Source organism: Aulonocara stuartgranti, assembly GCF_965226115.1.
Source record: "Aulonocara stuartgranti genome assembly, chromosome: 17".
NCBI lineage: Eukaryota > Metazoa > Chordata > Actinopteri > Cichliformes > Cichlidae > Aulonocara > Aulonocara stuartgranti.
Genome location: NC_138953.1, coordinates 26873962 through 26884726, shown reverse-complemented (window position 1 = coordinate 26884726; position 10765 = coordinate 26873962). Strand labels below are relative to the sequence as shown.

At 40.1% G+C, this 10765-nt stretch overlaps 1 protein-coding gene across 2 annotated transcripts; it reads right to left on the bottom strand.

The window, feature by feature from the left end:
* On the bottom strand, positions 1-7221 carry rad51ap1 (RAD51 associated protein 1). 2 transcript variants are annotated; one of them, XM_082511320.1, is made up of 9 exons: positions 6971-7221; positions 6830-6876; positions 4709-4838; positions 1466-1572; positions 1300-1383; positions 1080-1214; positions 808-993; positions 572-730; positions 1-473 (listed from the first exon to the last, which is right to left on the bottom strand). In XM_082511320.1, exons 1-9 carry the CDS (start codon positions 6985-6987, stop codon positions 346-348), a joined length of 993 nt encoding a protein of 330 aa, XP_082367446.1. In that variant the 5' UTR covers positions 6988-7221; the 3' UTR covers positions 1-345. The 2 variants fall into 2 exon arrangements, with proteins under 2 accessions (XP_082367446.1, XP_082367447.1); XM_082511321.1 differs by having other exon boundaries at positions 572-727.
* Positions 7222-10765: the final 3544 nt, after the last annotated feature.

Below are 10765 nucleotides of genomic sequence, written 5' to 3'. Positions count from 1 at the left end.
CTGTTTTTATATGTTTATTTAAATGTATGTACAAGATTTACAAAAAATGTGATTTGAGTGGAGGTAACATGTCAGGTAACAATTCAGGACCAAAAAACGAAAAAAAAAAGAAAAGAAAAGAAAAGTGACACTTCAGACATGAACTCACACTTTCAGAATTTAACCTCAAACAGCATCCAGGGGTAAGAGGACACCCTTAAGCTCCATCAGCTTCAAGGTGAAGACCCTCTCAGTATTGTGCATTTTGTATCACACTAAGAGAAATTAATATTTAGAAGTCTCTGCGTAAAAATAACTGAAAACTTTAAAAACCACAACATGACCTGACCTCTGAGGTCAGTTCAGTCAGTGGCTTGCAACACTAGGGTGCAAAGGTTTGACTCGAACGAGGCGGGAGAGCCCGAGCCGCAGACCCTGACCGGGAGACTTCACTGCTGGACTCTGGGACGTGGAGGGACTTTTTCCAATTTGAGCTGGGAGGAAAAAACAGAAATAAATTGATAAATATGTTCAATTGAGTTAATTTTACAGGAACATGTTCCAGCTGTGCTGCTGTTTAGTCATTCAGCACCTGGTGGGTTCCACTTGGGCATTCTTCCCGCTGCTGGGCTCAGGGAGGCTGCTGGGCTCAGAGAGGCTGCATGCTTCGATGTGCAGCCTGTGGAGGATGACGCAGGTCTTTTAGAGGCAGGTTTGGCCGTTGGAGGTGTTGTCACTGGGGTAGAAGCTGCTGTGAGAAGGAACAGCACTCATTCAAATGTGAAATTATGATTCGCAGACAAAAGCTGATGATCCTCATGGGCTTACCTGCTGCTTGCGATTTAGGCTTTGATGGTTTTGATGGTTGCTTTTCTTTTTTAGAAGCAAGAATCTGTTTGTTTTTTTCACTCTTTGTTGCTTTTTCTTTCTTTTTAGTCTTGCTTGCTTTCTTTACTTTGAACTCGTCATCTTCGCTCTCAGATGGTTCACTGAAATCTTCATCGCTTTCTGAATCTGCAAAAGCATTATTGTTACTTTAAAGACACAAAAAGAAAGACGAAAAATGGATACAACTACTTAAAAAGTTATGGCAAAGTAACCTGGTGTCAGTTTGGGTTGATAGTCATCATCATCATCACCATCCTTGTTTTTCAGCTCCTCAGTAGCTTTGTAGGCAGCCTTTCTCTGCCTGGCAGGGGCAGGCGACCCTTTCTCTGATGTGATTTTGTCCAAACCTGAAGAAAACCCATAATGATATTAAACAGAGGGAAGGAAATCAAATCTTCAACTACATAAATAAATAAAGCTGCTAGACTTTACCCATAACTGCACCATCCACACTGCAGTTGGACAGGAGCAGAGAAGCTGGATCTGTGTTTTCATCTACTGGAAATTTGACATCTCCTGGATAAATTTATCAAGAAATTAAGCCAACATCCTTTTGATCACATGAAATGTATTGATCATTTTAAAGAACAAATCATACCTCTACTGACATGAGACTGGTCCTTCACTTCACCTGCATTATTGAGCATGGAGAGCGTGATGGCTGCTTCGAGATCCCTCTCATACAGCTTTTCGTCCAGTGGCTTTCTGCACAAATGAATCAAGATTCAAGCCATGTTAGAGATTTTCACCTCTGAGCATTTCTAATGAATACAACTGATAAAAATGTAAAAGAAAAGACTACTTTTTGGTGACATTTTTTTATTTAACTCAGCATAATCAACATTTTGTTTTAATTTAGCAATTATCCCCACTGATAAGCCAGTCATCATTTTATCAGTGACTTTGAATGGCTTTACTATTCAACCACCTTAATGAGTTAAAGCATCACAGCGAGGCTTCAACCCAAACATTTATACGCAGTCTGCAGTATATTCTTTAAAAGTGACTGCTTACTTTCAAGCTGACTGCACACCCAGTGCACCTCTCAATTAGGGCTGGGCGATATGGCCTAAAATCCATATCACGGTATAATTTGAAGCATGTGCGGTAACGATATATATCGCGATATATTCTTTTCTTCTGTGTAACGTATTTTACACACTATAAGGCACACTTAAAATCCTTTAATTTTCTCAAAGATCGACAGTGTGCCTTATGTATGAATTCTGACCTCGAACCGATTTTATGTAGTACACGGCACATAGAAATCTGTCAAAAAATGTTTTAGTACGACTTTGGTAAGGTATGAAGGCACGTGGCTTGATGGATTGCTGGAGCATTACGGCTGCCGTAGTCAGGAGCCTCACGCAGTTTTGCCAACTCCTCAGTAAGGAAAATCACTATTGGCTGACCGAAAAGTCGCTAGAAGTCGCTAAATGACGTCATCGCCTAATTTGCATAATAGGTCATGCTAATGTAATTGCAACCTACGCTGTTGGAGAGAGAAATAACATTGTGGAAGAGAAAGTGAGTAAAAAATGTCCTAAATGCATTTAGAATTTATTAACTACAAATTAAATTTCTTTTAGGAATTATTGTTTTTTAATGTCACAATTCCAACCCTGCTCCTTTATCCGGGCTTGGACCAGCAAAAGTGACCCGAAATTGGCGCTCTGGTGGAGTTACTTTGTGTGTGTGGGTGTGTGTTTATTAGTAGTTTTAAACCTTGTGATCCACAAAACTGCATAACAGTAAAAGAAGAACTGACTGCGTTACAGTCAGTGCGGGAGCAGCGGCTTCGCTCATGCGCGATTCATTTGCAGTTTGGACGCATAGGTGTGAACATCTCCTGCCCTGATAGCAGCGGGGGGAGGACTATCCTCCGCCTGTGAGCGCTTTGGCACGGGTGAGGTGCCCACGGCAATCTTCAGTCAGGAGAACAACTGAGATAATCCATCCACAATACGAAGTTAGTCATTCATATACTGCAACAACATGGGAACAGAGCAGCTGCGAGAGAATTCAGCATTAATGAATCAATGGTACGGAAGTGGAGGAAGCGCAGTTTTTGGCTTTCCCCATATTCCAAAAGTGCTTCGTCTCTTTGCTATTACTGTCGCTCGGCATAATTTGCAGATGATATTGTTTGCAGCCGCTGCAATGCTTTCGACCAAAAAAGGCGCAGCTTGATGACACCATCAACATGCGCTATCGCGGTAGAGCGGTATAGTCAAAATCTCTACTGTTGGCCAAATTTATATCGTTTCTACCGTATACCATTTATACCGCCCACCCCTACTCAATCTAAACTAACAGTGATGAACTCAACATGAACACATAATTTTGAACAAAGTTATAATTTCCACTGCTTATCTCCAGCGCTTAGCTACTCATCTCAACAAAATATGAACCCATTTTGAAAATCTATTAATGCATTGGCGCTAGACCCGAGTAGCTTTACTTTTGGACTGGTATTTCTTTACATATCATATCTACACCTACAACAAAAGACCAAAAATCTGTGAGTTTAATCCTTTTAATCATCATGTGGTGCAATATTGTCATTGCTAGGGCCACAATGACTGAGATTAAAATAAGCAAATGTGGACATTAGCTTGTTAGTATTTTACCTTACAATATAAATCGCCTTGAGGTGACTGTTGTTGTGATTTGGCGCTATATAAATAAAACTGAATTGAATTGAATTTCAAACCATAAGACCAGTGTTTCTCAAAGTGTGTCCTGCAGCCCCCTGGTGGGCCTTGAAGGTAGTGCAGGTAAGCCAAGAATCTGACCTAAATACTACGTTATTCTTAAATGTTGGGCCCATTTTGGATCTTGAATGCATCTTATAGTTCATTGTTAGTGAACAAAAACTATACTAGTGTTACCAGCTGTAATTTCAGAGGATCAGCTAAAAGGAAACACTGCACAGGGCCATGTGATGACCATAGGCTTGGGTGGGCCGCTTAACATTTTTGGGCTTCAAAATGGACCGCGGCCATCGTAAGCTTGGGAATGGCTGCATTAGACAATGACGCACAAAATGAATTATGTTAAACTATGAATTTGGTCGGTGTGCAGGTTAGTTTGAAACAGGCTGTTTGCAGCACAGAAGCACTCTCAGATTACGATGAAAACGTTACATAAACCTATCCTCTTTAAATGCTGTTCTCAACATTGCTGCCTGTAACTCTATCTTTAAACTCTCTCCGGTATGAAAAAAAAAGTTCTTATACGTGAATACATTAATACAGACTCTCCCTGTGCAGCCATTATCATACATTTACGGTACTGTGCTTGTGTCTGTTTGTAAAGATATTTGCCTACTGACAGTAACCAATGCAAACGCACTCCTATACATGCCCACTTCATGCTTCTCAAGGTGTGTATCAACCAAATGCTGACGAGCTGAGAAGTGGGCCAAAACAGGGAAAGGAGCGACAAAGGAACGCAAAAAAAGAAAAGCAAAGGTACAAGATGAAAAGCAAAGACAGTGGCTGCAGTGGACACTTGATTATTTTTAATGCTCAGCTTCACTTCAGCTCTTTTGTGCTTTAGAACTTCATTCTTAGCAGATAGCGGATTAACCAAGGGCAGCACAAGCAAGAGTAACCCACAGAGTGGTGGCACCACCGCCCCCTGCAGGTAGATAGGTAACCTGTAGCTGCCTAACGGACTGAAGCAAAACTTCCCAATATTGCAGGATATACACAAGTGGCGCGCCCTCTGCTGGAAACAAACTAAACAGCAGTAAAACTGGTAACATTTATTCACAGCAGGTTTCATGAGCCCTCTTACCTGATTGTCACAGCCAGTGTCAGATTAACTCGCCACCTACCTGTTCTTCTGGCTTAATTGTGAGGTGGCCTCTTGACTGGAGGACTTGCTTAATGATTTCTTCTGTTCTTGTTTCACATCCTCCCTGACCTTTTTGCTGGGTGGGGCCTTCACACAGGCAAAATCCTCATCTATCACAAAATGAGGACAAAGATACCATTTTTAAGACTGGAAAGGGAGTCCTTTGGATTACACATGTGCACCCTACTGTACTACAGGTTTCCTGGAATTTAAGAGTCTTCTGCAAAGCAACAGTATCTAATAACACGTTTTTTGTTGCAATGTCTTTTTCCTGATCACACCACTGCAGTGACTGCGATTTATCAAGTTAACACGAGACATCTAGGCAAGGCAAGGCAAGTTTATTTATATAGCACAATTCAACAGCAAGGTGATTCAAAGTGCTTTACAGAGACATTAAAAAACAAATAAAAAGGATGATTTAAAATGGAAAAGAAGAAGAAGAAGGGAACAGTAGATAAAATCAGTAGTTAAAATGTAAGTTTTGAAATTTAAGCTTAAAAGTAAAATAGTGCGGATTTGGTGCTTTATTCAAATGCAGCTGAGAACAGGTGAGTCTTCAACCTGGATTTAGGTTCATACTGGGTCAGGAGGTCACTGATGTATTTTGGTGATAAACCATTCAGAGCTTTATAGACCAGCATCAGAACTTTAAAGTCTATCCTCTGACGGACAGGCAGCCAGTGTAAAGACCTCAGAGCTGGACTGATGTGGTCCACTTTTTTGGTCAGAGTTCTGAATGAGCTGTAGTTGTCTGACTGATTTTTTAGGTAGACCTGTAAAGATGCTGTTACAGTAATCAAGCCTACTAAAGATGAATGCATGGACTAGTTTTTCCAGGTCCTGTTGAGACATCAGATCTTTTATCCTTGATATATTCTTGAGGTGATAGTAAGCTGACTTTGTTATGTCTTAATGTGTTTTTTTAAGTTTAGGTCTGCATCCATCACTACACCCAAATTTCTCTCTGGTTGGTGGTTTTTAGGTGTATAGATTGAAGTTCTCTGGTGACCTGTAATCGTTTTTCTTTGGCGCCAAAGACTATTACTTCAGTTTTGTTTTTGTTTAGCTGGAGAAAATTGTGGCACAACCAGTCATTAATTTCCTCAATGCATTTCCAAGAGCCTGTACAGGGCCTCGGTCTCCTGGTGACATTGTGATATATATTTGTGTGTCATCTGCATAGCTGTTATAGTTTATACAATGTATAGTAAACAAAATGTAAAGATCACAGTAAAACGTCCAACAGATCCGTCATAAAGATGTTAATATTTCTGTGCTTATCAATAATATATATCATAAAGCAAGTCATTAAAACTTGCATAAAGTTTTAATTTATTTATCTAAATTTGTATGCAGTTCTACTTTCAGTCGCTCCCTTTAAGGGTCTCCACAGCAGATCCGACCCATCTCACACTATTCCCAGCATCCTCCTCTGTCACACCAACCCTCTTGCATGTCTGCCTTCACTACATCCACGAATCGTCTCTGTGGCCCCCACCCCCTCCCCCTCCCTTCACATTTCTAAACCATCTCAATCTTGTCTCCATACCCTCAACCTGAGCTGTCCCTCCAATGTACTCATTTCTAATTGTATCCATCCTTGTAACTCCAACAAAAATCTGAGCATCATCAACTCCAACTCCTGTCAAAACCATACTTGCATCTCGCAAACCTTCCCTTTCACTCTTGCTGCTACCCTTCAGCCACTCGTCTCCACCCACTCCACCCTACCTGCACTCTCTTCTTCACCTCTCTTTGCTTTAGAAAACTGACCCCAGGTATTTAAACTCGTCTACCCTCACATTCAGTTTCTCTGTTTCTATCCTCTGTAAAGCACTTTAAATTGTCTTGTGTAAATTTGCCTCGATTTTTCTGTTGATATAGAATAGCAGTCATATCTTTAGTATATTACACACATTTTGATACTAAAGACTAATTTCAAAGCGGTGTAATTTCGTTTTTGAACGAACCTACACGTCCTTGTGTAAATGCTTTATGTAAGATTATAAAATGATGACATGATATGCTATGCTTTGCTATTTCTTTATCACACTGTGGATCAAATGGGCCAGGATAACAGATTTTCAATTTTACTCACCATCATCGAAGTCCTTGGTCTCACAGTAATTCACAGTCTTTGTCTTCCTGTGTGTCAACAATTAAAAAACAACAACAAACAAACAGTTTTTAGCATCACCAGATCTAGGTTACCCAGGCATCGACAAAAGCAGTAGCTTACCTAGATGGTCGGTCCATAGCTCGCTTTTTAGTCAGCTAACAATAACCGCATTGATACGGCTAATCAACACTACTACTCCCTCCAGCTGCGTGAAGGCTTTCGATCTCCACACAATAACAAAGTTAAAGTGTCACGTTTCGTGAACTATCTGTAAACTGGACTATCCGTAAACTATAAAACTTTAGTTACACAAGCTTAACGTGAGGTACGTCGGTCCCCCGAGCTCTCAAACAGCCCGCCTGAACGGACCAGAAGTGACGTCAATTGTTTACCAATCTACCGGAAACCGGAAGCAGATTCGTTTATTTCTAAACAAAACAAAAGAATACAGAAGAAGAGTCAGTTTGCGGCAACCTGTTTTAATCTTTAAAATCAGAAATAATCAGAAAGCAATAGACAATTTTCTGTTTTTCTTTTTAACTCGTTTTTTTTAAGGTGTCGAATCTGCTTCACTCAAATAGCTTGGCGCAGCTTTGCTAAGTTCGCCCGTCTAACGCTTATAAATGGCTTGGTACTGTGCAAAAATCTTGTGCCACCTCATTTTTCTCTATAGTTTGATGTGAAATGTGAATAGATACATCAGTTTATTAAAACATGTGCAAACACACGTGCAAATGCCGTATATAAGGCAAAACAGAGTTTGAAAATCAATATTTGGTATGAGCACCTTTATTCAACACAGCCTGAACTCTCTTAGACAATCTTTCTTGTTCATTCTTCGGGAATAGTTCTCCAGGCTTTGTGAAGGCCATTCAAACCTCTTCTTTGGATGTTGGCTATCTTTCGTTGGTCCCACTCTGTTTCAGTAATGTTTTAGCCCGGGCTCTGGGAATCCATGACCTTTCTATCTAGGTAAGATTGGGATTATTGCCATACTGAAACATTAAGCTGTTGCCAATCAGATGCTTTCCAGATGATATTGCAAAATCTGACAGTATTTTTCTGCAATTATAAGTCCATCAATTTTGACAAGATCCCCAACAGGTTGAAATGCAGCCCTAAACCATTACAGCCTCCACTGTTTTACAGATGGCTGTAGACTCACTGTTGAACCTCAGTCTTAACCTCCTGACAACAGTTCCAAAAATTTGAGACAAAAATTTCACATTTGCATTCATCACTCAATCAGGCCTGTTGTCACTGATTTTTAGTGCAGTTTATTTGTAATTTGGCATACCTCAGCCTTTTCTCCATCTTTCCTTAAAATAGCCTTATACAGCTGCCCTTTCACTGAGACCATTTCTGATGAGGCTTCGGTGAACAGTAGGTGGATCAAATGAGGGGCCAGATGCGTATCTCATCTTTGCTGGATTTTTTTCTTGTTTTGTAAGTACGAGACTTTCAGATACAGGTTGAAATGCAACCAGTTTGTCTCCAGTTAAATGAATCGGAAGAATCATGTCAAATTCAAATTCAAATTTTATTTGTCACGTACACAGTCATACACAGTACGATATGCAGTGAAATGCTTAGACAACTGCTCGTGATCTAAAGAAAAAAAAGGAAAAGGCTATGAATAAGATAGGAAATAAATATGAAAAATTAAAAAGGGTATATTTAACTAGGAAGGAATAAAATATAAAAATTAAAGTTAAAAATGAAATAACTGTGCAACACAAATTAGAATGAAGGGTAAATTTAACTGGGAAAGAATAAGATAAAATATATAAATTAAAGTTGAGAATAAAATAACTGTACAACAAAATACACAATACACAGTATAGAACTATATAAGAATGTATGAAAGAAATATAAATGATAAAAGAAGGATTTTTTGTATTTCCTTCTTTTTACAAGGTGGATCTTTGCTCTTGCATGTACATGACAGCTGATACTGGGGTGTAACTCAAACTACAGCAAGTAAGTAATATAACAAATTACTTTCTACACAGAGTAAATAAGGAATCTAGTTATGTCTTTAGGAATGATTAATAGAAAGGAACTCAGAGACTGCAGTTGTGGTTCTATTGTGTAGTTAAGCCAAAATTCGATATGCGAGAACTAATCAAAGATTGCAGTTAATAATGGATTGCATTTATATAGCGCTTTTTGGGACCCCTCAAAGCGCTTTACAATACCACTATTCATTCACTGGTGAAGGCAAGCTACAGTTGTAGCCACAGCTGCCCTGGCAGACTGACAGAGGCGAGGCTGCCATATCGTGCCATCGGCCCCTCTGGCCATCACCAGTAGGCGAAGTGTCTTGCCCAAGGACACAATGACCGAGACTGTCTGAGCCGGGGCTCGAACCGGCAACCTTCCAATTACAAGACAAACACCCAACTCTTGAGCCACGATCGCCCCTCTAAGCCCAAGACTAAATGACCCAGGTTTACAGTAAATATAGTGACCTGGACTTTTCCATCAGTTTGTGTGAATTTTATAATCCAGTAGACAGACAGGCAAACAAAAGCCATATTTTTACCCTGAAAAGGAAGTCTTAGGTTAACGTTTTTCTTTTTCAGTGCACTTGCAACAATTTGAAGAATTCTGCTACAGAGAGCTGACAAACGTCTTTTTTTTTAATAAATCATTTAGACAAGAAACTGGTTCAGTCTAGTCCGGGATTAATGCAGAAGATCAGCGCTTAATTAAGCAAAAACTTTAGGATCTGAAACTTTAGCTTTTGAGACTTTGGTGTAACATATGCTACCTGCCACCTTGTGTCTTGCTTCCCTTAATATGCCAAATTAGTCTAAAGTAGTTATTCATTCCACACCTACAGTACCAGGCTGCCAAGCCTAAAGTTTGCACAAGTGCAGATGTAGGTGTGTGTGGGGGACTAGAATGAAGAAATAAACATCACTTACTTAAAAATATATGTGACTAATATCTTTTAAATGGTCTAAAAAAGTGTTTTTAAACTGTCATCTGTGCTAAATATATTTCAGATCAAATACATCTCTCTGGAAACTTGTGGTTTCTGGATTGCATCTTAGCCATCATCTTGTATGAAAGTTAACTTTGAGGAGTCATTTCTGCTTCTTCATTTGCAAGCAGTGACAGTATCAGTCGTGTCAGACAAGTTACCAGCAGATGGCAGCATAATGCCTTCTGGTCTTGGTTCACAGAGGTACAGACTCTGACTGGCTGATTGACATGAACCTGACATGTCCTCTGCTACTCAGTCGCCCACACTTAGGGCGGAAGCAATCACGGCTCCCTCTAAAGTGCAATGAAAGTAAAATCCCTCCATTTTTACTGCACATTCAAGAGAAGGGCAGCTGTCCCGAGGGTTGTCATTTTCTAGTTTGTGAGTGGGTGGCTGTCGGCTGCGGTTTGTCACACAGTGGACCTTGAGGAACAACCAGGGATGTGATGGTCCACTCCTTTGGACCCAGACAAGGGAGGAGAACATGCATCCACGGGGCCAAAAGGCCCTGTGGTCACGCATTCCTAAACTCCTCCAGCACTGCCTACAGCCACGACTAAAATATCAGATCCAGTCATGCAAACACTGCGGTCACAACATAACGCTTCCATTCACACATATATACATGCTTATATTATATTTATTCCGGTGCTACTAATGACAGGTTGAGCACACCCCTGCATTCTCTTAAAATGCCGAAGTTAATCCTGAAACGACAGTCACGTTTCTCTGGCACATCTACACGTATACATCCGTTTATAACTGTAGGAAATGTTTAGAATATATGCTGCTACAGTTAAAATTACCACGTCTAAATCCTATATGTTCCCAAACAAAGTCACATGACCGCTAAAGAGGGAAAGACTGTTACATAAACTAAAGTAAAAGTAGAAATATCCTGTTAGTGAGTTTAGTGGCAGTTA